The sequence below is a fragment of the Onychomys torridus genome, chromosome 2 (assembly GCF_903995425.1).
Source record: "Onychomys torridus chromosome 2, mOncTor1.1, whole genome shotgun sequence".
In the NCBI taxonomy this organism is placed as follows: Eukaryota; Metazoa; Chordata; class Mammalia; order Rodentia; family Cricetidae; genus Onychomys; species Onychomys torridus.
Window position 1 is genome coordinate 113,373,470 of NC_050444.1, and position 27,457 is coordinate 113,400,926.

At 38.1% G+C, this 27,457-nt stretch overlaps 1 protein-coding gene across 1 annotated transcript in view; it reads right to left on the reverse strand.

Moving 5' to 3' along the window:
- Positions 1 to 27,457, reverse strand: part of C2H1orf87 (chromosome 2 C1orf87 homolog) — a 75,325-nt gene that overhangs the window by 11,063 nt on the left and 36,805 nt on the right. The window contains exons 5-8 of the mRNA XM_036180085.1: positions 24,522 to 24,643; positions 20,067 to 20,232; positions 13,531 to 13,628; positions 2,220 to 2,284 (exon numbers count right to left, since the gene is read on the reverse strand). Coding sequence (XP_036035978.1) covers positions 2,220 to 2,284; positions 13,531 to 13,628; positions 20,067 to 20,232; positions 24,522 to 24,643 — 451 coding nt within the window. The remainder of the gene's footprint in view (positions 1 to 2,219; positions 2,285 to 13,530; positions 13,629 to 20,066; positions 20,233 to 24,521; positions 24,644 to 27,457) is intronic.

A 27,457-nucleotide genomic window follows, 5' to 3' on the forward strand; every position in this document is an offset into this window, starting at 1 on the left:
ACTACATTTTGCTTTGTAGGACCACTCAACTACCAGTCCAGTGCACTGGGGTTTGGTAGGTTGAGATCCAGTTCTAACTCCAAGCTTGTTCTAGTTAATCTTAGCCTCTAACAATATCATAACCACCATCTTTCTTGGTTCCAAAAACAGATCCAGTGACCTAGAAATGGAAAAGGCCCATCACATTAATGTTCAGTAAGCATGAGTCCATAACACAGTGCAACAATGGCAATCCTCCCCTGTTTTTCTTGCTGCTCTACAGAGATTAATATTCTGCTTTCTTTGTCAGACTCAAGTCTCTCTGTATACATAATAGAATCTGTCTCCCTAGCACATGTACTTTCTTATTCTCCCTCTTTCTCTCTCTCCATTTTAAAGATAATAAAATAAGTCAGGATTCAGTAAAGGAAACACTCTAATATAAGGTTATCATTCACCTACAGTTCAGTACTTCATCTGTGACACATGCTACAGATGGATTGTGTTTCTGCAGCATTTGTGCACTGATACTCTAATGCCAGATAGCTTGGAGTGTGACTGTACTTTGAGATAGGGCCTGAAAAAGTGATTATGAAACTGAAGCTGTTTGGGTATATGCCAACACAATCTCATTAGTGATCTTAAAAGTGAATGGCATCTGGACAGAGAGGGGCCAGGATGCATGCATGCAGAGGAAAAGCCCTGTGAGGATGTTGTGAGCATTCATCTGGTGCTGAGGAAGGGCAGAGCTATTATGATGTTCATCATTCTTAACAGGAGTTATATGTGAATCCACAGGCACAGGACACACATTAAGTGGTCTCAACATTATAACATGGTGTTCTTTTTGAAAGAGGAGTACATCACCCTTCAAAACTATGTGGCACTTAAGACCCAGGTTCATAGGATGTCCTGGGGAATGCTTTTTCTAGTTCCTTGATTTTTTTCTTTAGAGATACTTGACCAGGTGTGTAAGAATACTGACTTCAAGATTTTTGATGTAGTATGCCAATCTATAGCATGCTTTTTCCAGCCACAAGGGTTGGAATGTTTCTTAGTCACTAAGATCTGGACTTTTGTCAAAGCAAAGCATAGAATTATGTCCTCTCCCTCAAGTTATATGTTCATTTCCTACCCACCAGCATCTGTGAGTTTGTCTTATCTGGAAACAATCTTTATAGATAGATCAAGTTGAGAACAGCTTATCTCTTTCTTTGTAAGAGAAAGGAGAAGGACTTTGGATACAGAGAAACAAAGCAAACAGAAGAAGGCCAAGGGAAGATGTGGGCAGACAACAGGGTTATATGTAACAGGCTAAGGGAGGCCTAGGCCTACTAGAAGCTGGAAGAAGCAAACAGAGACCCTTTGCTAGAGACTTCAGAGGGACTATGGCCCTTGATGATACTTAGATTTAGCATTTTCTATTTTTGGAAGTTCCAAGAGTATAAGAATTTGTTATAGAGGCCAAGATCATGAATATATTCTTCATACTTTTTTCAACTTTTTTAGCCTCTGATACTTATATGACTAATTCCCTATACCTATTTCCATGTTTCCCCTGCTCAATTGGATATAGATTTATATATTCATCCACAGCACACCCCACCATACACACTTGATACCTTTCATTGTGATTCACAGTAGTTAGTGGATATTTAAGTAGAGAAATCATAGCAACAGATTAATACAAATGCATATATTTTTTCACCTGTCATATTTAAACTTACTAATTGGTAAATATTTTGCCATGTTCATCTTTAAAATCTCACTTAATAAAATGTCATGAAAATCATTATGTAGCAGCCCAGTTGTGTTGTTTTAAAACTCCACAGTTTAATCCACTTAATTAAATAGTCAATGAAGGATCTTTTCCTTGCTGCACTAAACATATATCACTATACACACATATGTATATTTGATATATGTATTTGTATGATATTTGATTATTTATTAGCCAAGTTGACACTAACCTGAAGGATTGCTAGATTAAAGAGACTGCATCTGAAATTTAAGCCAACAGTTCCACCTTCCTGTGCAAGTGTGCTAGATTCATATCCAAGGGTTACCACAGAAAGTGAAATACAGAGCTTGAAGTATCACACCTTTAATCATCTAACTCACCCAAAAGGATGATTTTTAAGGACATTTTCAGTCCTATCTTTCCTTCGCTGAATATTTTTGGGAAGAATGAGATAAAACTCAGCTAGGTTTGCCAAGGAACAAAAAAGAGCAGTACTCACCTACAGGCAAATCACACAACAACTCAGAAGAAGCCCTGTTTAGCCACTTAACAAAATTCCTCCACCTGTGCAAGAAAAGAAGACAGTCTCTGAGTGATGAGTAGTAATGGACCATTACCTTGGAAGCATGTACAGCGGAGCTGAGTTTTCCTGGTTGGCAGCAATACTGAAAGCGGTTTTGATATCAGTTCAGGAAACAGACCTTACTTTAGGTATATCAACTAGAAAGGACTTCTGTACAGGGAATTAGATGCCCTCAGGATTACAGTGAGAACTGAGTGTGGTGGCCTAGGCTATCCATCCCAGAATATCAGGAGTAGGGGGCATGGCTAAGGCAGGAGGATTAGGGGGTTAGGGCCAGCCTAAACTGTACAGTGACACCTTGTCTCCAAAACAAACACATAATAGTGGACCCTGGGTTAGAAATCCAACAAGTTACTGCAAAGCCAACAGACTGGAGACTGGGGTCTGCTGTCAAGGGCATCCAGAGACCAGGCAACTATGAGCAAATCTGGCTAATGTCACAATCCATGTAGCCATGAAATTGATAGCTATTCTGATGGAAGTAGAAACATGACTAGCTGGATTTTGCATTGCTACATAGGAAAACAAAGAAGTCCATGACCTGTCTGTGATAGCGCCATTCTGCCCTCTTTGCCACCTCACATCTTGTGCATTTGTCTATCTGTGACATAAATTAAATCAGTCATGGAATCTTCATTTCAAGTGGCTATCAGAGATGTCCCTTTTTCATACCATGAGTGTGGAAAGATTTGCAACACAGAACAAATATTGAAGGAGGATAGTTACATGTACTGGACTTAGTATAACATTTCATGAATTCCCACAAAGAGATATATTGGGTAATAAATAATATGTCACAACTGAAAAATCAGTTATTTAAGGCTTGAGATGATCCAGCAAAGTTTTGGCAGTGGAAATAATTCATACTTTCTTGTCTAGCCCCCATTTATATGTTATGTAGCATGAATCTTAACGGGTCTTATTAATAAGAACAAACCTGAGGCCAGTTATTGGGGTGAATGCTGGAAGATCAGAGAAGTAGAACAAGCCACAGCTGCCTCACCTCGCCAGTTCCTCAGTAGGTCTTGTTTCCTCAGACTGCACGCTTCTGAGTCCTCATCTAAATGAATCTCAGCTGAACTGTGCTACTCAAAAGCCTACAAGCTTAACCAGCAAAATGCTTCTAGTTTCTGGTCTTCACGCCTTATATATCTTTCTACTTTCTGCGGTCATCCCCTGGGATTAAAGGCTAGATTTCTAGGATTAAAGGCGTGTGTCACCGTGCCTAACTGTTTCTAATGTGGCCTTGAACTCAGAGATCCAGAGGTCTCTGGAGTGCTAGAATTAAAGGCGTGTGCTACCACTGCCTATCCTCATGTTTAATATTGTGGCTGTCCTGTTCTCTGACCCCAGATAAGTTTATTAGCCTGCCCAATTTTTCAGGCAACACAATACCACATAAATATGTTTCTCTGGCAGTAATAGGTGCATTTTTGATATAGTGTGGTTAGAACTGTAGTCAAATATCTGTATCCTGCTCAGCTAAGGCTGTGACCCACCTATCTATGAATTTTTTTATTCCTTCTCCTCTCTTTTCTCCCACCTCTGTCTCTTGCTTCTATCTCTGTCATTAAATTAGTTTCTGGTCCTTTGTGATTTTTATTTTCCTCTAATATTGTGAGTTGTTTCACACTATTAACACAGAGACTCACAATTGGTCAAGGTGCATAGACTAAGAGACAGCCAATTATGCAGCTCTAAAGGATGCATCTGTGCTACATCCCCTCCTCCCACACACGGTCCAGTGGTCATTGTGGAAGAGGTATTAGAAAGACTGCAAGATCCAGAGGCAGTGGTTGACTGAAAGGAAATGGTTTTGTAGGTACAACAGAGCGGATGCACATATAAATTCATAGGAGTTGTGACATCATGCACAAGAAAGACCTGTATAAGTTCAAGCCAGAAAAAGTCCTAGCATGGAGCTGGGCAGAGGCATAAAGTCCCACTCCCTAATGAGGTAGTTGTTGGCAGTTGATAGTTTCTGTATAGGGAGAGCCGGTTGTTTTAAGAGTAAGGTCCCTGGTGGTTTGACCAAGCTCCAGGGAAGGCTACACATTCAAGAATATATAGGCAGCCTAAGTAAGACTCCATAAAGCTGAAGACAGGACACAGTTTGGTAGGTCAGATGGGGGAATAAATCGAGAATGAATTGGGGAATGAAGCGAATATGATCAATGTGCATTATGTGAAGTTCTCAAAGAACTATTAAAATGGGGAAAAAATGAAGAAATTGACATTTGCTCATGTTGGCGAAAGACATCATCTGCTGCTCGCAAACAAACTGTAAATGGAAAGAAGTTTTGTTGCTAGCTCACCCAGCAGAAGACCAACTGAGATGGAGAAAAAGTTGAAAAAAAATGTGTCTTAGGTTTTCTCAAGGAGTACTAATGTCATATAATTTTATTCTCTTTAAATAGAAGTGATATGTTAACTATGAAACCAGTTTGTTTTGCTTATACCTCATAAATCTTTTCCTATACACGGGTCACATGTCAGAAGCATTCTTTGATCAACATGTATATTCTGATATATTTGAACATGTGTCCTCCAGAGCTCCATGTGAGAAAGAGATAAAGCATAATGTTCAATAATACCATTAGAAAACAAGGTGGCCTACATATCAGGCCTACAATGGTAAAGAGAAGCTGGAGGAGAAGAAGCTTTCATGGGTTAATAATCATTTAAGCATCAAGTATTAGCTCAGGTCTGCAAGTAGAGTGCAATAGATTAATGTTTTAATTTTCTTCACTGTTTCTTTTTAGACACTATTAGGAAGAGTAGGAATATGCTTAGACCATCTTCCAAACTTTTGACAATAAAACACAACCAAGAGCCCAGATCTACTGATACTCACAGACTGCATTCCATTTATTTTTCAGAACTGTGAGGAAATATCAGGCCAAGTTCTCCCAGATACCAAATAGAAGAGAAGGGGCAGAGTAAAGGACCTTGCACTATGAGCCCAATAACCTGAGTTTGACCCCAAGAATCCACTGTGGAAGTAGAGAATTGATTCCCAAACATGTTTCCCTCTGATCCCTACAGGCACACACACACACACTCACACACACACACACACACACACACACACACACACACACACACACACACTGATGAGTAATGAGTACATAAACAGAGAAAATGCAGGAGACAAGGCCCCAGATAAAACACTGTTAGAAGTTTTCCACTTTTTCTTGATTATATACTGAGAATGGGGGGAGGAGAAGCTGGCAAATACTTAGGTGGTCCTAAGTATTCAACTTGGGCTTGTCTGATATAAAAAGCATATAGGACTTATGTGATCAATACATTTCTTAAGATTTTTTGACTAAATATTTCCCTTTTCTTTTTCTCTTACATTTCTCAACCTTCAAAGAGCCATTCAATGGTTACCACTGTAATATCAGGTACTAGTAATTGTAATAACAAAATTATGGACCAAGCTTTCACCTTCCAGCTAGAGAACAAAGACTTTGACCCTGATTCTAGATTCAGGAAGACTTGGTTTCATATTTTAGTTCCAGACTGGGGGTATAGCTAAGTGGGTAGAGTGGTTGCTTAGCAGGCATGAGGTACTAAATTTGATCTCTAAGGATCATAGTGTTGTGTACCTGTGATGACAACACTTGGGAGGTAGGGACAAATGATCAGGAGTTCAAAGTCATCCTCAGATACATAGCAAGTTCCAGACCAGCCCGTGCTACATGAAACTCTTTCTCAAACAGCAACAACATGTTCCAAATTCAACTGTATTTTTCACCTTAATAGATTTCAGAGAGTGTTCTTGGTACCTTTTATTCATTATTTCCTCTCATGGAGATAATCATTATGTAAGATATGTAAACTACTTACTCTGAGACACAGGCTAATGAATCTGACTCTAGATTCACAAGGGGGAAGGTCATAGAACTTAGTTTCACATCCATGTTTTTCACTTTGAAATTATGGACATTCTTTCAGTGTCTACTAACACTAACTATTGTAGAAGTCTGAGATCAGTCTGATTTTATCCCTTATTTAATTTCTCTTTATTTTATTTTTCAGTAAAGATCTTTGGCAAATTCTGTTTGTCTTTATAATACAAATTTTCATTGTAATATACAAACACATGGGTACATTCTTTTTCTTAATTTAGCTTAGATTCAGTTATTTCAATTTATATCATGAGGCTCTTTCTCACCAGCTCTGTAAAGTTTCTTTAGTTGCTGCAAGCCTTTGGGAATGGCTTGTGTGGGTCACCTTAGGGCTTATATACTAGACCTTCATTCTGCAGCATGACAATATTGAGGTGGTAAAATCCTTGTGAGGTGGAGTATAGAGGAAAGTTATTAGGCACTAGGACTGTTACCCTTGGAAGAGATTAATGTAGTTCTCAAGGGATTCTGGTAAATTCCCTTACAATTGGTTGTTATAAAAATAACACTACTCTTCCAACTCAATGGCTTTCTGTCCTGCCATGCAGTCTCTGAGTTTGCATGTATTTCTGCCATAATGCCATCTGTTACATTGTGACTCAAGCATAGAGGCACTCACCAGAGGCCAGGGTGATGAAGCTACCTGATTTTGGATTTTCAGTCTCTAATACTTTCAGCTAAATACACTTAAAAAATACAGCAGAGAAAGTCAGAGTCTTTTGTTATATCAGAAGAAAAGGCTGCCATAGTGAAGACTTTTTCATTTTATTTTATTTCTCTATTTTTGTTCCTACTTTCCAATGATGCCAAGTCACTTTAGGTTGAGTCTCTATTCTATTTGTATGTCTAGTAGTCTCTATCTTTTCCCCCTAGTTATTTTTGGGTAGATTCTGTAGGAGTCCCTTAATTTTGACATAAAATATTAGATTTTTCTCCTGTGTTCCTTTTGTATATTTACTATTTTTATTGATTCCTAGTGACTTTAATTCTCCTTGAGAAGTTGCTGGTTCCTTGAAATCACCCATACTTCTCCAAGTTTTTCATGATTTTATCTAATCATCTATAATGCTTTTTAAGCTTCATTTTTATCACTATTCTTATCTCTTTATCACTTTCTAATTCATATCAACAGGATCCATGGCTTTTGCATCTTTAAGAGAACCACAATAATTTCTCAAACTTTTCTAGTTTTTAGAGCAGAAATATTTTCAAAGTGTTATTAAAACTTAGAGCACATAGGATTATGCTTTCTTTCCCATGTTCTATGGTGCTTATTTTATTTTAGAGTTTTAAATTTTCTTTTTAAAATTATCTTTTAGGTTAACAGTACTCCTTTAAAGCAGGCTTTATATGTTGAATTTTTTTTCTGTATTCACCACCATCAAATGAGAATTTGTCTACATATAGCATAACCAAACATATAGTTTCCTGGTTTCCATAGTACTGCTCATTGTTCCTGGAGGCTTGCAGACAAGGGACAGATGAAAATTCCTGTGCATTCTTGGCATCTCAGATGCTTCTTCCTAAGCTGCACACGGGCTACCCTCTACATACTTGTTGGATACAAGATACTATTATCATATGTCATAATCCATATTCTCATTAGTGCATACAGCTACCATCTGACTCTGTGCCAACTGACACAACTTAACTTTCAGGGAATGGCACTGCCAGATGCAAATGCTAAATCTAGGCTTTCCACTTCCTGCTCTGCTCAGCCCAACTCTTTCCTCTGTTATTTAATGTTAAAGTTAAAACCTTCCTTTTTAATTAAACAAAAAATAGGAAATGCTGTGGGATAATGCTTTTGCACATGGTTTAATAAAACACTGATTGGCCAGTAGCCAGGCAGGAGGTATAGGCAGGATAAGCAGACAAAAAAAAAAAAAAAATTCTGGGAAGAGGAAGGCTGAGTCAGGAGATGGCAGCTCCTACCCAGGGAGCAGCATGTAATGACACACATGTAAAGCCACTGAAAATGTGGCAACATAGATTAACAGAAACGGGCTGAGTTTAAATGTAAGAGCTAGTCAGTGGTAGGCCTGAGCTAATGGCTGAGCAGTTTTAATATATAAGCCTCTGTTTGTTTACTTGAGTCTGAGTGACTGAGGACGGAGCGGGACACAGAAAAACTTCAGCTACAATTTCAGAGACATGTTCTCAGAACAGGTACAGATAAGGGCTATATGGATGGAGGGTAGTGCTTCAGCAGTACCACTTCATGTTTGTAGTGTGGGAAGATGTGTCTGTGGTCTCTCAACCAAGAGGAAGGTAGCATGTATCTTCTGCCTGGTAAACTTCCTCAAAATCCCGGGACAGGTAGATTGCTGATTCCCCCACATCCCACTAGGTTTTGAGTGGTGACTATTCATTTTTGATTTTGACACATAAATGAAGTACCCACAATTTTAGTAATATCTGTGAGTTTTGCCTTAATTTTTTCCATCTGTTTAGGGGCTACAAAGCAGGCACCTTTTTATATAATATCCTCTGATATTAAAAAAAAAATTAAACCCCAACACTGAAAAATCAAAACATGGGCTAGTTTATAGTGCACCTTTGTAATCTCAATGGAGCTAGTTCTGGGAAGCACATTCCTCTGGAAACCTCATATAGTCAAAAAGAGCTCTGAATATCCACCTGAACCAGCTGCTTTTTTTCACCCCCAATCTGTTCACTTTGATCTTAGCACCAGGGTGTGATAAGCCAGATTTGCAAGGCTTCTACTTCTTGTACTGCTGGGCTGCTTCTGTTTCTCATGGCTCACAAGGTTAGTTAATGCAGATCTGACCATTCTCAGCCAGGACGGCACAGAGCAGGCAGTTCTGTTAAAATTGCCAGGTAGAAATGGTATGCCTGGATTTGAGAATTTCAATCTTCTGTTCAGAATCCTGTAATTCTTAACTCTCACTGAAGGGCACAAAATATGCCTGTCAGAGGAGACATTTAGCAAGTAAGGTGCAAAAGTTTCCTAGGGTAATCTCATATATTTATGTCCCCCTCAGTTGAAATCCTTACACATGATATATTGGTAAAACCTTTGGAAGGTTTAGGTCCTGGAGCAAAATCCTTAGGAACTGGACTGATTTTCTTAAAACAGACCCTTCATCCTTTTTATCATGTGAGGGTACAGTGAGAAAACTATTCCCAGCCTCCAGAATTGTGAGAAAATGGTATTTGTGGCTTATGGAGCTGTGTTATTAGAGCACACATAGACCACAACAGGCTGCTATAATAAAAACCATAGATTCTGGGATGGAAATCCAAAGTTTAAGTGCCAGCAAAGAGAAATTCTTCCAGATAGACTCCTCATATTCCACACTGTGTCCAGTACCAGACCCAAGGATGAACTCCAGCACCCAGTCTATTCAAAGACCCTGGACCAGCGCCACACAAGTTTTTCATAACCATAGAACCTGAAGGAAAGTGACTACAGTACAGTGGTTATGGCCTAGGACTGGAACTGGGGAATCTGCATCAACTCAGCCTTCCTGATGAGTTCATTTATCAGGTACTTACAATTTTTGGGCTCTCCATGCCTCAGTTTCCTCATTTGAAAAGTAGAATAATACCTACCTTGTGGAGCTGCTGCAGGAATTAAAAGGGTTAATATTTAATAGAGCACTTGAAATATTGCTTGGAATTGCCTAAGTTCTACAAATGTTCTCTATAAACAGTAACAACTTTATTAGCACTGCCATTATCATTAGAATGTAGAATGGGAAGTTGGATTTGCTGTCTAACACTGAGCCAATGGGCAGACCACAGCACACCTCTAATAGTTCTTTGTGTAACACTTTTTCTATTCCCCTTAAAAAAACCATTGCTGAATAAGACACCCCATGCTTCCTTTATCTTCCCAAAATCTCTGCTTGTTGCCAGGATTAGCAAAAAGTCCTTTCCAACCTAACTCTATTTTCAATAATGGGCCAGATGTGTACTCTAAGTCCTACTTGTGGTAATGTCAATTGCTCTACTCAAGGAAAGCCTCCATAGCAGCTTCATTATTTATCTCCTCCCCCAACACAATTTGGCTTGTGCACGTGTGTTCTAAACTGGTATGAAGCATTTAATTTTGCCAATACAATTTTAGAGTATTAGATTGCCTCCTGTTCTTGCTCTGCCCTCCTTAATTACCATTTATTACAAAGTCACATAGAAACATTAAATGTGAATTCTGACTTCCATCTCCCTGGCCAAGAACAGGGATAATAATTTCTATCCAACACAACCTGAGCTCATTTTACATAAGGATGATTCAGAGTGGAGATTAGAAATCGTAATAGAGTCTTCCTCACAATCGCCTTATCCTGGCAGTCATTCACTAATGTCCCTGCTAATTGTTAGAAAAATGGGAAAATAAAAATGAAACCTCAGAGTTTAAAAAAATTATGTAAGAAACAACAACAACAAAAACCCCACAATTTTGTTTCAGGGCTGGCGAAATTGCCCCTCTCATCAGCTCTTACAACATGCTAGTTTAAAAAGGGAATGCAACTCATTTTATTTGGCTAGATGGGGCTAATCCCACATCACCACAATCCCTCCTGATGTTTTATTGATTCTAAAGGACATTTAATCAGGAAGCAGCTCAGCACTAGAATCCTGCTAATTAGCAGACAGCCACATTCCAAATGGCTTTCCAATTGAACATAGATTAATGGACAATATGTACTAGGATAATGATTCGAGAATTCAGCTCCTAAAATGTGTGCCTAAATTGCATCTTTAATCTCTTAAGGATATGGGTTTGCATACAAAGCCCATAATGGAATGGGTTTAATTCACAGACGAAGCTTTAGCCAATGACGGTTTAAAAATGAAATAGGTTTATCTCTTATAAACACATTTTTCTTTTGATTCTCATGGTTTTGAAATCCTAGAATGTTCTAAGGTCAAAGAAGGCAAATCTCTGCTCTTATATTCGAGATCCCTGCAATACTTGTTCTGAATTAGTTGTTAATCAACAATATCAATGGGGTCTTTCCTATGTCCTATGTATAATATCAACTTTGGTGCTTTTGAGGTTTTTTTTTTTCCCTTTAGACTAGAGCCACTTTGAGAATCTCCTTTTGGTTTCTAGTCTGCTCCTAACTAGTTTTTCTGCTCTTTGTAGGTTAACCATCTCTATGGATATGCTCATTACAAAACTGGTCCATAGAAATTCATCCACTGGGTTGGGCTCAAACTCATTCACTTATTCACTGATCTTTGCAAAACCTTCACCTAATTTATTTTTCCTTATTGCTCCTATGACCTTGTGATATGCCATATATCTTATTTTATTTGATTTTTGTTTTTTTGAGACCAGGTTTCTCTGTGAAGCCCTGGCTGTTCTGGAACTCATTTTGTAGCCCAGGCTAGCCTTGAACTCAGAGATCTGCCTGCCTCTGCCTCCCAAGTACTAGGATTAAGTCACGTTCCACCATTGCCTGACTGTGCCTTATATTTTAAATTGATTTCTCATTCCAATTAGATTATACCTTCATAAGGATGGGGCTTTGCTTTCCTCCTAGCTGTACTCCTAGTATCTAGAATAATGGCATATTGCTGGTTCTTGGAAAATGTTTTTTAAACAAATGAATCATCAAGCTTATCAAATACACACTGTGTACCTACCTTGAGCCACATTGTAGGTTAGATGCTGCAACCATTTAGCATGAGGAGGGCAGCTATGTTTCTTGTGATCATTGTGTAGATGTCAATTAAGAAACCACACAAATAAAGCCATGATCTAAAGAGTGCTAGGAAATAAGGTGACTAGGTGCTCTTAGAGCATTTGGTACCATGAATGTGATTTGTTGTTGTTGTTGTTGTTGTTGTTGTTGTTGTTGAGAAGGTTGGGAAAGGCACACATAAGTTTGACCATGAGCTATTTTGAGATAACTTCTCTTCTAATTCAGTTCAAGTCCATAAACAGTTATCATCATAAATATTTAATGCTTTAGACATTTGGGATACAGAACTGAGTACAGAATCTGCTTGCTCTATGGTACTGTAGTTTATTGTTTATCACAATATGGTAATGAATATAGCATGTTAAATCAATGATACTTCACTTATTGGAAGTTAAGGGAGGGTTTAAGCTCAGTGCAGAATGTATATTTATATAAAACATTTAAAACAGAAGTTGGGAGGTTCATAGAGCAAAGGAAAGGAAAGCAGGTAAAGGGAAAAGCATGGGGATAGAAGTCTGAGTAAAGTAATTAGTATAGCCCACACAGATTGTGTGATCCCTAAGAGGTTTTCTGTTTTTTCCTTTCTGGTGCTTTGAGCAGTTTTCTAATTTCATACATAAGCCAGTACCTAAAAGAAGCCTTGAAAACAGTTCCTGAACATCTCCAGGGGATGTCCTTGGGGATATATGTTCCATACTCTTGGTAAGGTATGCTATATCCTCCTTGCTCTTCCTAACCTCCAAGTCTGTCTTATTCCAACTAATTGAAGGTTCCGGTCTGTTAGCTTTCTACTTTCCTCTGCAACAAACTTTGTTTTCCTTTCTTAATAATTGTTGTTTGATGGTGATGCTTGATTCTCAACCTCTCTAACACTGTTTGGTCCTACTATTCAGCTGTTTCAGGAGGAATGGCAAGTATAGGCCATGGTGGTTCTTAAGGGTTGAAAGGAGAGGCTTCCTAATTTGTGTTTCTACAACTTCTGATAAATTTTTGTCTTAAATATTTAAAATAAATACATCTATTTATTTAGTAAATGTTTGCATGCACATGTGTGGAGGTCAGATGGTAACTTTGGACAGTGGGCTCTCTCATTCTACCATGTGGGATTCTCTCATTCCATCAGGAACTGACTTCAGGTCATCAGGCTTAGCAGTAAAGGCCTTTACCAACTGAGCCATTTTGCCAGCCCCTTTTGGTCTTAATAAAACACTCTTTAACCTGGCTGTCAAGCGATTGAAATTTACTGGTTCCCATGTGAAACTTGTTCTCTAAAAGCAGATCTCTGTGTTTGGCATCCTATTAGAAGGCAATGGGGATAAGGAGTTTTCATAGTTCCACAAATAGCACAGCATAGTGACTAAAGTATCTAACATCAGACATTGCTTTTTCTTTCTTTTTTTTCTCATGGGTTTGAGATGACAAAAAGGTTTATTTCTGACTTGTAGATGGCTATCTACTTCTTGCGGTGTATTTCTCTGGTAGAGAGAAGGAGGCCTTAATGTCTTATTTTCTTGGAAAGATACTATTTCTCTCAAGGTGGACCTTCAAAGTCCTCAGTCCCTAGAATTGTATTGAGAGTTAGGACTTTACCATATTTTCATTTTGGTGGGATGCAAACCTCAAATTTCAACTTACTTTATTTCACCTTGGTAACCCAAATCTTGGTGGTTAAGCAATGTTTCCAGCAGGGTCAAGGTTAGATACAATCCATGCTTGCCACATATAGCCCTGACCTAGAAATAAAAAAGGATTTGAAGCTTTAGTAAAATGGAGTGAGTGTTTGAATTTCTTTCCACTGTCATGGCCCATATGATTCTGACAAGGAGCTATTGCTCAGGAGTGTTTTCTTCCATTGAGGTATCATTCAGCATAAACCTTTTCAGCTCACTGCTTGTGGGTAACAAACTTATATTTAGTTGGCAGGTGCAGTTTATTTTTCAGAAGCCACTAGGCTTTCTATTACTGATCTTATATTTTTATTAACTCTTATGTGGTTAAGGTCTAGGAAGGATCTGCCTTTCTTCATGTAGATGAATTGTAAAACATTTTGTAAATCATTTAATTTCTTTTATGAAACAAGAGTCTTGTATTCATGGTTAATGCCTTTGTCTTAGATTCTTTGATGGTTGTTGTTGTGAGAAATTACCCTGACTAAAGTAATTTAAGAGATAATAGGTTTGAAGTGACTCAGTTCAAGGTTCAGTCTGTCATGGTGGTGGCAAGGCAACAGGAACAGATAGCGTCTGGTCAAATTGCATCCATAGTTATGGAGTAAAAAGCAAGAAATGCATGCCAGTGCTCCGCTTGCTTTCCCAATTTTCTCCAGTCTCAAATCCCCAGTGCAGGGAAGGGTCTCACCTACAGTCAAGGAGGATCTTCCTTCATCAATGAAAATAACCAAGATGATCCTCACAGACCTGGCAAAAAGCCCATCTCCCAAACTCTAGAGCCTATTAGACTCACAGTTAACACTAACCATTACAATCTTGCCCTTCTTAGGGTAGCTAATTACCAGGCACAGTAGAAAACTCAGTTGAATGTGAGCAATCCAACTAGACAAAAGCCTTTACAAATACCTTCAGGACTCCACTACTCCTTTGACTTTTCATCCTGGGATAAGGGACCAGGAAACCAGGGACAGCCACCAAAGTTCCAGAGTTCAGGGGAGTTATTCAAACCAGCTAATCTTGAGCTTGCTTACCTTGGTTTCCACAAAAATCATAGTAACAGGCTCTTGCCCATCTTCCCTTTTGTCCTACACCACATTGACACCTCCCTGGGAAGCCCTACACAGTGTGATATCTTCTTTTCAATAGCAATTGTCCACCGATCTGTTAGTATCAGTACAGCTAAATAATCATGGAATCTATGTTTTAAAACAGTGACCAGGGTTTAGCTCTGTAACATTTTCTTATTTTAGGCCAGGTCTTGAGTTTATCCTCAGCACATAGTAGGCAAGCAAGCAAGCAAAGGCAAAATGCTCATCTTTACTTGTCTTTCTGAGGTTTTAAAACTTGCCTGCTACCTTTTGGGTGTAGAGGAATTAAGAGTCAGAAAGACTTGCAGAAGAATATAAATAACAGATTATTTTGAAACACTTAAAAAAACAGTTTACCAAAAGTATTAGGAGTTCAGAAGAATGTTGGGCAGAGGACAAGAAGACATAAATAATAGAAGAAAAAAATTGCAGTGCTCCTTAGAATGGTAAGTTTTTTGGTGTTGCCCATTCTGCTGACGTTTTATGCCTTTTCCTGGCAGGACAGCAATCCTATTGCTTTCTGAGCTTCCTTGTGAGATAGTATCTTTTCCTGGGTGAGGTGGTCCTTTATTCATTTCTTTTCTTACCACTACTGCTTAGTGGTTACCTTGGAAAATAAAGGATTCAAGGAAAGGATGAATGAAAATGGAATGTGTGTGGGGAAGGTTAGCAAAAAGGCATAGAGATTGATCACATATTTTGCAATTTTTATTTAATAAATAAAAACCGATTACCTCACAATTAGAGCATTACTGATGTGTTTCTGAACACCTATATTAAAAATTTATTCTCAAAATAGATCACTCTGTCAATATCCAGTTTTGCTGAAGGCTAAACTGAATAGCAGATTAGAAAGGGTACCTAGACACAGACTGATTGATGGCTGCTAAAATCTGACTGACAGTCATGAGGAACAATGAAAACATCTACCAGAAAAACTAATTAAGACTGTGTTACTCAGGAATACCATTAAAATCCTTCAAAGCATAAATATTCATACTGAAGACCCCTAGTAAGAAGTGTTATTTTCTTCTCTCAATGAGGAAATGGTTCAATTAGAAGTAAATACTTTTTCTTTAAAATAAGTCAATAAACTATATTATTTAGCAAGTGATAAAGTGACTATTCATGCTAATAATGTCTCTTGAAAGTTGGCATACTGTTACAAGTTCCCTTTTTCCCATGTATTGTGTTTTACACTATTACTTGACTCAACCATTATTACCAGCTACAAGGAACTTCCATGGATTTCCAGTTAACAAATTTAGTCTTATTTAAAGATGATTTCTTTGCAGCATGGGACTGAATGGCCATGCTATGCTCCTCCAAACTCTCATTCATTGCTTTCTTGAATGCTTCCATATCTCCTTTGGTGATATTTAATCTTTTTCATTGGCTTCTCTTGTCTACCTACTCCATAATGAGTGCCTTCTTCAATCTGCTTATTGTCTCACTCTCCTGTATGTTATGGAGTGGTCTAAACTGCTCCCACGATGTCTGATCCATTTTGAATAGTCTCACATCATTATGTACTTTCAGTCTTACTACCCAGAACAACAAGGTCAAAACTCAGTCCATCAGTCCTTACTCTACTCTTTCACATTACTACTGTTTAGTTTCTTATCTTAGTGACCTAGCATTATCATCCAACAAGTTGATGAATTTGGAGTTAGTTTTGGCCCACATTCAATGTCATACCAAAACCTGCTTCATCTCTCCTGATGTCTCCATCCTTCCTCTCAGTGCCTTACTTCAAGCATCATCGATTCTTTCTGCTACTGGAGCAGCTTCCTGCAAGGATGTCTTTCCTTTCAGTTTAGGTGGTTTAAAAAATTCTTCAAATTACAATAAAATATCTTCTGAAAGTTCAAATGTGATAATGTCATTTGCACATATAAAATGCTTTGGTGGTTACAATGGTTTTATAGGATAAAATATAAACTCCTTGGAAAGATCTTTCATATATGCAGGCTCATACTTTTTATTCCATAGTTGACTTGAAACCATTCCCTCAACTGGTCATGGTCTCCCTTAGTACTTATTCTGGAGATGGTTCACACTGTCCACTTGACCCAGATCACCTGTCCCATCATTTTATCTTTTCCTCCTCTGCTTTTTGTCAAACCTATATGCTGACCAAGGTACAACATTTACAGAATCTCTCTGGACAACTTTTAGATAAGCTACATTGATGTCTAGTTCTATGTTCAACTAACAGTTACCCCTACCTTTGCCACAGAATTTTGATGACATTTGTCTTTCCTTAACTGCCTGGTGAACAAGGAAAATTGAAATTGTTGTCACTACTGCCTAGAACACACTGTAATTAATGCATTCAAAACTGAAAGCCAGTTAAATAATATTGATCAGAACTATGGCTATTGCATTGAAGGTAGAGAGCAATACAGAAGTAGTAGAAATATTTGGACTGTTTTAGGACAGAGATATAGAAACAATGAAGTATGAAAAACATGACTGAGAAACTGTAGAAGGTGGATGGGGAAACTGATATCCTAGCATATGTTCAAAGGGGAAATTTTAGAAGTTCTCTAAAAGTGTTAATCTTAAGCTACATGCTCAAGATCTGAATTTGTACAGTTCTGGTAAATGTATACCTTACTCAGGAGATGGGAAGTTGTGATAGATAATCTCAATTGCCTACATGATAAGATCTAGAGTAACCTGAGGGATGGGTCTCAGGGGATATCTGTGAAAGATTATCTTCATTAGGTTAATTGAGTGGGAAGTCCTCCTTATTCTGGGTAGAACAGTTCCTGAGTGGGATCCTTGACTCTATAAAAAGAAGAAAGTGAGCTGAAAATGACCACTCATCATGATTCTTTACTTCTTGACCTTTGATGCAATATAACTAGCTGCCTCAAACTCTTGTTGCTATAACTTACCTGTCATGATGGTCTGTCCTCTCTAACTGTGAGCCAAAATAAGCCCTTCTTTCCTTGATTTTCCTAGGGTATTTTGTCACAGCAACAAGAAGAGTAACTAAGATAATGAAAGAGTTAATAAAGAAATGCAAGTCATTCCACACTGCCTTTTCAGTCTTGTCAAATCATCATTGTACTGAGGATGTGCAAAACAAGATGAAGGAGTCCATAGATAAAGGTGACTGATATTAAATTTGTTTCTATACTATTTTTTGTGACTTTTTAAAATTCAATTGATGTGGGAAAGACCTGTAGATTATTTTTGACACTGTTTAGTTTTCATGGAAGCCACAGGTAGTCTGCAAACACTTTGAGTTGATGGTGTTGGGTGATTTTATTCCTACTTTATTTTTATTTTTGCTTAATGTATAGCTGTCATGGACTACCCAAGAAAGTTCATGGTTCTCTCTTTTGCACTTTAAGAAAGTTAAGACTTAGAGTTCCAAATTTTCAATGCTTCTAGTCCTTAAATTTTGCTCTCAACTTAGGGTCCAGGAGCAAGGAAGTTGTGGTGTGGCTGCACCCTGTTGCTTCCTGTATCAAATATCCCTTGGGCCTTAATTTGCTTCACATTCTGAGGAAACAGAATTCTATTTAACATGCCTCCCAGAACTGTATTATTCTTTGAGTGAGTTCCAGATGTCTTAAGAGATGCCAGATGGCTCATGAAAGACAGGCCAGCTTTAAGGAAAATGCACCCCAGTTCCTTGGATCTGAACCACAAAGTTAAGCTTTCAGGGCCAGCTGTAGACAAAAACATTTAAAGACTCTACAATAGACAGTGTTTAATGTTGTATCATCTGATCATAGGACAAAGACCTCAGAAAATAGGTGTGTGTGTGTGTGTGTGTGTGTGTGTGTGTGTGTGTGTGTGTGTGAGAGAGAGAGAGAGAGAGAGAGAGAGAGAGAGAGTATTTAGGGTCTGTATACCAGGCTGTACACAAATACTTTTGCATACTTAGTCTCATTTAATCTTCACAATAGTCAAAGGAGATGGCTATTTGGAACCTAGATTTTCCAGATGAAAATCTGAGACCAAAAGAGATTAAGTGAATATATTTAAATTTTCAAGGGTTTTTTTTTTATTTTTTTGTTTTTTTTTGTCTTGTAGTCTGTGCATAACATCTGAGAACATGGCCTTTGCCAGTGGCATTTCGTGGTTTCCAATCTAACAAAGAACTGCTGCTTCTTAGTCTATTCTTACTCTACTCATGAACACAAAACAGGCAAGTCTTGAGGTTCAGACTGCCCTGCATTATTCTCTTTCTACTGAAACATGTTTGCATGTACAGTACACGTGTACACAGGTACATGCATGCAAAGACATTAGCATAAGCCTTGCTGTGTGTGCGGACTGCATGAATGCAGTCCCAGAGAAAGGCAGCTTTTATTTGGGAATAAGAACCCACCTGTGCTGTATTGAGTAAATATCAGAAACTACTCTGACTCCCTCAGTTTTAACTCCTGCATGCCCAGAATGAAGGATATATGGCAATGTGTCTGGTAGAACCTTTCGCCCATAATTTCCAACTTCCCTAATGCTTCAATTTCTCTTTTGAGTATAGTTCTCAGGAAAAACTTCTCTACACCACCTCTTGGTTGAGTTCCCTTGACTCACCAATTTCCAACCTTTTCTAAGCTGGGGATTTTGATTCTGCCCCTTGTTAGTTGTAGCCCAGGAATTAGTTCAATTGTCCTTTTCAAAATTCAGAATTTATTTCACTTATGAAAGGGCAGTAACAACACCTACCTATATTTCATGAGATTGTGTAAGGAATTAACTTTGTTGATGTTATATGAGATCATGTCAGTTAAGCACTTATCACAGTGCTCAGCACCTAGTAAGAATTAAGCAGTGTGAAGCTGTGGTATTATCAATGCAGTTATAGTAATAGCAGCAATCATGATTCCATTTCTATGCAACATAGCTTTGAGACATCAGTTTATTTGGCTATGGAAGATTCACGAATTAATATGGTTCTGGGTCCTCTTCCATGAAACACATCTGCACTGGTAATTACTGTCTCAAATCAGCATGCTGAGCTCTATCCACAATAAATTACATCAATCCTAAAATATGGTGTTCCCAAGGCATGAGATGCCACATGCTGGCCCCAGTAGAAGCTGGGAGAGGATGTGAAAAGTGAGTTTGGCCTTGAAAAATATTTGTTTCCATTGTTAAGTATTATTTGGGTATTATAATATTTTGTATTATTATCATTAAGTATAGCACAATGTAAGTAATTGCTGGACCAATTCTGCACATTTCAAAAATCTCTCCTTTATTTTGTTTTTCTTTTCTCAAGTACACACACACACACACACACACACACACACACACACACACCAATTGTGTAATATAATCCTCAGACAGAACACAGACCATAGCTGTGCCTTATTGTTAATACAGACTCAGTGTTCTGCATTAGTTCTGTTGACTCTTGACAAATCTGAAATCTACTTTTGGTTACCTTGGGCAAAGGGAGGCAGCCAGAGAATGAGTGATCTTCTTTTTGAAGGCTCAGGTTGAGGTTGTCTATGTTGAATTTGCCTTGGCATGTTCTTAGTGCCATTTTCAAAATCTCCAGCAAGCTCTTGTTCACTTCAGACAGTAAACCAGGACCTTGAGGTAGTATTCTGATTACAGAGGCAAATAAAGGGCTATGAAAAAGATGGCCTGCTAAAAGTCTGTGTTTTCATGCGGTGTTTCTCAGTTCAGCTATTCCCTGGGATTCCACCTAAGTTTTAATAATCTGGACATGGGATGCATGTGCAATTTTCATAGACTAACATACCTCTTTGTCACAGAAATGAGTTCTGCAATTTCTTTTTAGAGGAGCAAATCAACTGGGTTATTGCATGGACCTAGGCACCTAATCTGTCCTCTAGCTCTCTTTTCTCATTGGAGAAGAAAATAGCAACAAAGAGTACATGATATTAACTTACTTAATCTTTCTGTATTTAAATTCAATTAATTACTCATAGCTTTCTAAACTACTGATTGCCACAAGCAAAGACACACAGCTGCTGTGATATAATAATAGGGGGATTTACATAGGAAACCCTGTACTGGGCAGAGGTATTGCATGCTTTCTAAGCTTCCTCTTTATGTAAGGAAGAGATAGGATTTTGGGAATTATATTTATTTATAGTCTAATATGCAAATATATAATTATTAAGACAGTCATGTCTGGCTATTTCTTCCTAAAATAATAGATGAATGGTAACAGTAGCTGGGCAATAATATGTTATGTTGATCTGTTTCATGAACCCTTTACATCCAAATCCATTTGTTCCTTCTGATCCATCTGAATCACACCTCCTCTGTGAAGTTCAAATTGATTTACACTTACAAAGTGAAGTGCCACATCCTCAGAAGGAAGATGTGGCATCCACACCTCACACCCACATACACCAGGCTCCTTTCAGTGGTGTGCAGACTGCCAATCAGATATCTGGGTTTCTGATTTGAATCACAAGTTTTCCTCCCTCCTTTCTTTTCATAACTGTTGCTAAGGATCAGGATTCATTGAGCTTTGGCCCTTGCTCAGTTTGCTGAATGCTAACTGGGCAGGTTGGGTGTGGAATGTACTATAGATGGAAGGGTTTCTGGAAAGGCTGTTCCAGGAGTATATTTCATCTGTCTCACTTTAGGAGATGAGTGTGGTAGCCCTTCTGTCACAGAGCTACCACACCTAGCAGATGATAAAGAAGACTTCCTCCTTGGCTGCAGGCTCAGCCCTTTGTTTCTCTAAACACACTGTCTGCTCTGAACAAAGCAATGTCTTCTCTACAACACTTAAAGTGATCACTCTTTGTGACTTTGTAAAACAGAGATTCCTAAGTGCCCCTCTAAGTATCATGATATAACATCTTTAGATACCTGGTAATGCCATTTTATTCAATAAATATTTACTGAGTTCCCTTTATAGGCCAGTAACTATGGTATGACTAAGGGAGACACAAAGCTGGCTAGGTTAGATACCATTCCTAACCTCAAATGCCAAATAAATAATTCCTAATGCAATGCTTGTCAGGAAGGAAAAGAGCTCTGGACTATGAGAAAAAGAATTGTTATCCTGTCCAGGGGCCAGAAGAGCCCTCCTATTTAGCACTTACAAGATCTGGATGGTAAACTCCCAGGACCATAATTTCATAATCTATAGTACACAAAGGCTAGTTGCTGCTTACTTAAACTTTCTATGGCTCATGCCCCTTAGTAACATGGTTGTTTCCTGAGCCATACTTCGCTGGAGTAGTCACATACTAATATAAATTTCTGTTGATTATGATCCCATAAGGAAGAGACTAGGTCTGTCCAATATGGGGATTTACTGTGTCTAGCAGAGTGTACTTGTCAATGAAACTTTGTAAAATTTAAGAATCACAGTCAAGGAGTGAACTATAGGAAGGTCTAAGAATGGAACTTATCTCTGGGTTGAGACATACCATGTCTTCTCCCTTAAGAGTTAATCCAGTTGGGCAGGTCAATCACCTGGCCAAGAGACCACCCCTAAACAAGTCAAGTTCACAATAAGCCATTCAAAACAGATGGGAAGAATAATTATCCCTTTAATGAGACAATGTGCTTTTCCATCCTCTCTGTATAGTCACTTACTGAGCCAAAGCCATGTAGCTTCATTAAGTATTTCCACTGTTCTGAGTTACTCGAGAAGGCATAACTTGACTCTCCTCTTTCTATTTCTTTTCTAAGGTTGATTTTCATAACCCTTTGGGGTTCACTTTTTCTCTAAATGTTTCTCTCCAAGCCATGCAGCAGCCTGTCTGCTATATGTCTGACCTCTTTGCTGGCTCAGTGTGTCATGACTTCCTTCCTCTTCTTTATCTTTGTGGCCTGGCAGGGCAGCTGCCAAGATTTACATCTTGCCTGTCTTGGGGTTTTATTTCTAATAAAATTGTCTTTGTGTTTTCTTCTGAGTTCTTTCATCTAGTATTTTATTAATGACACTACAAACCCAAAGGATAAACCCAGATTTTCCCAGTACATGTGGCAACTCCAGTAGGATGTGCCAAGATTTCTAGAACCCAATTGACTCTACTGCCTGGTCCAGGGACATGTATTCCCAATGCTACAGCTTCTAACTATGAAGTAGCCTTGTTTCTAACTGAAAAGAGAAGTAATAAAAACACCACGTGCCAGGAACTGTTCTAAAGAACTTTGTGCTTGCACACATTTATTTTCTTTTATTTTAACCTTACTTTTAGCTGTTTCACAACAGAATTTCACTTCATACCTCTCCCTGCCTTGAACTTGCTGTGTAGAAAAGTCTGGCATGAAGCTCAAAGTTACCCTCTTGTCTCTGTTACTTACTTTTAAAATGAACTTTCTGTGTTAGACTACAACACAGAACATTTCATTATGACAGTTTTGCAGACACGTCTCATTATACTTTGCTCACAATCATCCTGTTCCTCATGTCTCATTATCCTCAGAATACCTCTGAGTGATTCCTTCCTTCCCCAAGAGTGACCCTCCCCAAAAAAAATATCTGCCTCAGGACATATGCATTCTACTGTTATTTCTTTTCTTCTATCTCTTTTGGTCTCTTTCTCTTCTTTCATGATGTCTATTGGTTTCCTGACCTATACTCACACAAGTATCAATATGTATGCACATACACACACACATGAGCACAAATATACACACTTTTAAATCTAAGATAAAAGATATTCAGAAAAGGGAAAATTTATATTTATTGATCCTTGGCTTTATTACTAGTTAAAAATCAATCAAAGGAAATTTATTTGACTCTCTATCTCCAACTGGACTCTGAAAGCACAGAAGAGGTGGGTGAATTCTAAGGTCACATAGTTATTCTGTAGTAAAGAAGTTGGACCCAGGCTTTTGGCAATGAAGCTTGTGTTCCTGACAATTGAACTCCTCACTGTTCTTGGGGAACACAGACAATATCACACTTCATTCTACTTCATGTCTAATATAGCTCTCAGATACATTTTGATAAAAACTTTCTGTCATTTCTTTTGCTTGCAATTACGCAGAAATATTAGTGATTTTTATATTTCACACCCTGTGCCAGTACCAATAATCTAGGACCTCACTGATCAAACACTTTTTAGGTGAGTTTTACACCCTACATAATTCTTTCTTATTTTGTAATGAGATTTTTCTTTTTGAAATGTAAACAAAAAGGCAGATATTTTGGTATTAAGTAATACATGAAGTTAATGTGAATTACTTTCTATGCTGAGAGGGAAAGAGATGAGAAGGAGGGGGTACAAGGATGAGAATGGAGAGGGGAAAGGAGTGGAGTGGGAAGGAGAGAGAGAGAGAGAGAGAGAGAGAGAGAGAGAGAGAGAGAGAGAGAGAGAGAGAGAGAAATACACACAAGCCAAGTATTTGTGAACTGGGTAAGAATATGCCTCTACTATCCTGAAAGCTCTAGAAGTCTCAGGCAATGGACTAAATATTGGTTTCACAAATTCAAACTCTAGAGCCTTAGATCATGAGGCTGGAGACTTCATGAAAGGGATTAACACTGCTGTAGGAGAGGTTACAGGGTTTTTTTTTTCCTATTTTCCCCCTATTGTATAAAGATAAGAAAGGAAGTGATATCTGGAAACCAAAACCTAAGCATCTTTCATCTTAAACATTGAAATTTTTGTTTGTTTGTTTGTTTGTTTGTTTGTTTTGTTTTTCAAGACAGAGTTTCTCTGCTTAGCTTTGCACCTGTCCTGTAACTCACTCTATAGACCAGGCTGGCCTTGAAATCACTGAGATCCGCCTGCTTCTGCCTCCCAAGTGCTGGGATTAAAAGCATGTGCTACCACCGCCCAGAAACATTGTACTTTCAAAACTAGCTAGCAACAATACTTCAATTCACTACAGCAGCATGGCCTGAGAGATGGAGGAACAATAAATACATCTACAAAAAAGGAGAGAATACCTTTGTCTATGGTGGCTTTGTCTTGGAGTGTTCCTTGGGTTACTGTGTACAGCAGTTCCATTTTTCTGCAATTTATCTGAACTTGCCTCTTTTAAAAAGCAGAGTAGCTCTCCATAATTCACCTGAAAATTAAATATAAAATAGAACATCTTTACTTAATTTGCATTTAAGGGAAAGAGGCCTAATGGAGCCAATGTACTTGGAAAATGTTTACCATTGATAGCTTTAAAAAATCCTATTTAAAAAATTCAGGCCCATAATTATTAATGATTTATGCTAAATGGTCTTATCTGGATAAACAGTAAAATAGTACCTCCTCATGGTTACCTGGTGGTTGGGTATAGCCCAACTACTTAAATTCTGGGCAGTGAACATGAATAACCACAGACTCATTCAAAACCAAACATACAAGACGTTTTTTGCTATTCTCACACACTGTTTACTTCACTGTAGCCTTGGTCTGATCACACAGCGTATGCACTTATACTGTGCTTACATCATATCATACAACACCAGAGATCCCTGTATGAAACACCTTGCCTTGGAATCTAGACCATATGTGTTGGGAATTGCAGGGTTATTACTGTACATAGTTTTTTACTGCCCATACAGAAACAGTGGGCTTAATTACAAAAGACAAAGATGATATTTTATACAATAATTCATCAGCATGTTATAACAAATTAGTGTATTTTTGGATGATATTTTGTTATAATGTTTGGTTTTGAAAGCTGTTAATTGATTTCCTAACTTGAGTTTCATGAAAATGCATTCAGTGACATTTGGCCTGGTATTAGGATAGAATTTTCAGTTTCAGAAATAGCATTAAACAGATTTCTGCCCCTTTGAACTACATATTTTTGTGATGAGGTGTTCTTAGCATAGTTAATTACAAAATCAAAGTATTGATCAATTTCGATCAACCAATATCTGAAAAATGTTGAAGATGCTCTGCATCCTGCAGTAACAAATACTCATCTGAGACTGAATTCTTTTGTTGTGTATATGAATGTGTGTGGTGTCCATGTATGTATGTATGTTTACATGTGTGGGCACAAGTGTGAAAGGCAGAGGTTGATGTTGGATGTCTCCCTTGGTTGTTATGTTTTGCCTTATGTATCAAGGCAGAATCTCTCACTTGAACCCAGAGCTTTCTGGATTTGTCTAGTCTCACTAACTGGCTTGCTCCAGGGATCTTGTCCTCCTCTCCCATAGGCTAGGATTATAGGTAGGATGCCACCCTTCCTAGAGAAAAAGCTACAGGTAGCTAATGACCGTTAAGTGAGGATGAATTACCCTCTTCTAGCAATGAGATGCCTAATTGGTTATCCAATGCGAAGTGATCAACCCTGAAATTAATCATATACACACACACAAGGAAAACTGGCTCAGAAGTTGTATTTATGCATATTTATATGTGTAATAATAATCTTAAAGAAAAAGAGGCCATCAATTTGAATAGAGGTTGGAGGGGAGGGATCAGAGGTAGGAAAAAGAAGGTCAAGTGATATATTTTAACTTAAAATATAAATAAGGGGCTAGATGGATGACTTGGTGGTTAACAGCACTTGTTGCTCTTACAGAAGACTTGAATTTGCTTCTCGGCATCCACATGGTGGTTCACAACCATCTGAAACTCCAGTTCTATGGTATCTGAGGCTTTTTTCTGATCTCCATGGGGACCAGGCATGGCATGCATACATAGATTCAGGCAGGATATACACACACATAAAGTAAATAAATAAATCTAAAAATAAATAAGTAAGTAAATATGCATATTCATCTCATTAGTATGTAAACTTGCTTTCATCTTTTATAAATACTAAAATCTGATGTATGCCAAAGAATGACTTTTGAAAGTTCTTTGTGATCCATTATCAGTAAATGTTATTTGTGTATCTGTTTTATATATCTATATATCTTGAGGTCACCTAAAATTCCTTTAGCAAGAATGTGTCAGGGTTGACAAAGTTTACAGAACCATGGGAGAGCCTTGTGGCTAGTTCTGGCTAAGATACTGTGAAAAGAAATATAGAGAACAGTTTTGGGGTTGAAGATTAAGCTTGTAGCATGAGCACCTTGGAAGTCTCCCACTTGCCCCTTAAGTATCACAAGTAAAATATTCCTAAGCAGCTGTTTCATCAGGATGGGTCCAGCAGCTCAAAGAGCACTAATGCCTCTAATTATAATGCATATTTAAAAACTAACAACTATCAGGACTTGAGAATGTAGCTCCATTGATAAAGAGCCTACTAGCCCATGGTTCCTGGGTTTAATCCCCAGCACCAAATAAAATGAGACATAGTGGTAAATGCCTATAATCATAGCTCTTGTAAGATTGAGGCAGGAGGATCAGAAACTCAAGGTCATCTCCAGCTACGTAGGTACCTTCAGATGCTGGCTGGGTTGCATCAGACCATGTTTCAAAACATCAATCAATAAAATTTGTTGTTTTAAACCACTGAGGATTTAGGTAGCTATTGGCAAATAACATAGTGTTTAGCCTCTTTTTCCCTCTCATATCTCAGGAATGGTTATTGTATATAATACATGCTTATAAGTTTAGATGCATTCACTTAATCTAGAGACAAGAATTTATTGAGCTAGGTGATAAAAAGCCAAATTTTCTTTCCAGTGTAATAAGGGACTGAAGGATGGTCACTGTTTGCCACTGCTAAGACAGAGGCCATCCAAAGACTATGGATATAAGAACCTCCAGAAAACCAGTTAAGGTTATTCTCATATGATGTAAGTCTTGAGCTATAAAGTTTTATTATTATTATTATTATTATTATTATTATTATTTGAGACAGGGTTTCTCTGTGTATTTTTGGTGTCTGTCCTGGATCTCACTCTGTGGACTAGGCTGGCCTCAAACTCACAGAAATCCACCTGCCTCTGCCTCCTAAGTGCTGGGATTAAAGGTGTGCACCGCT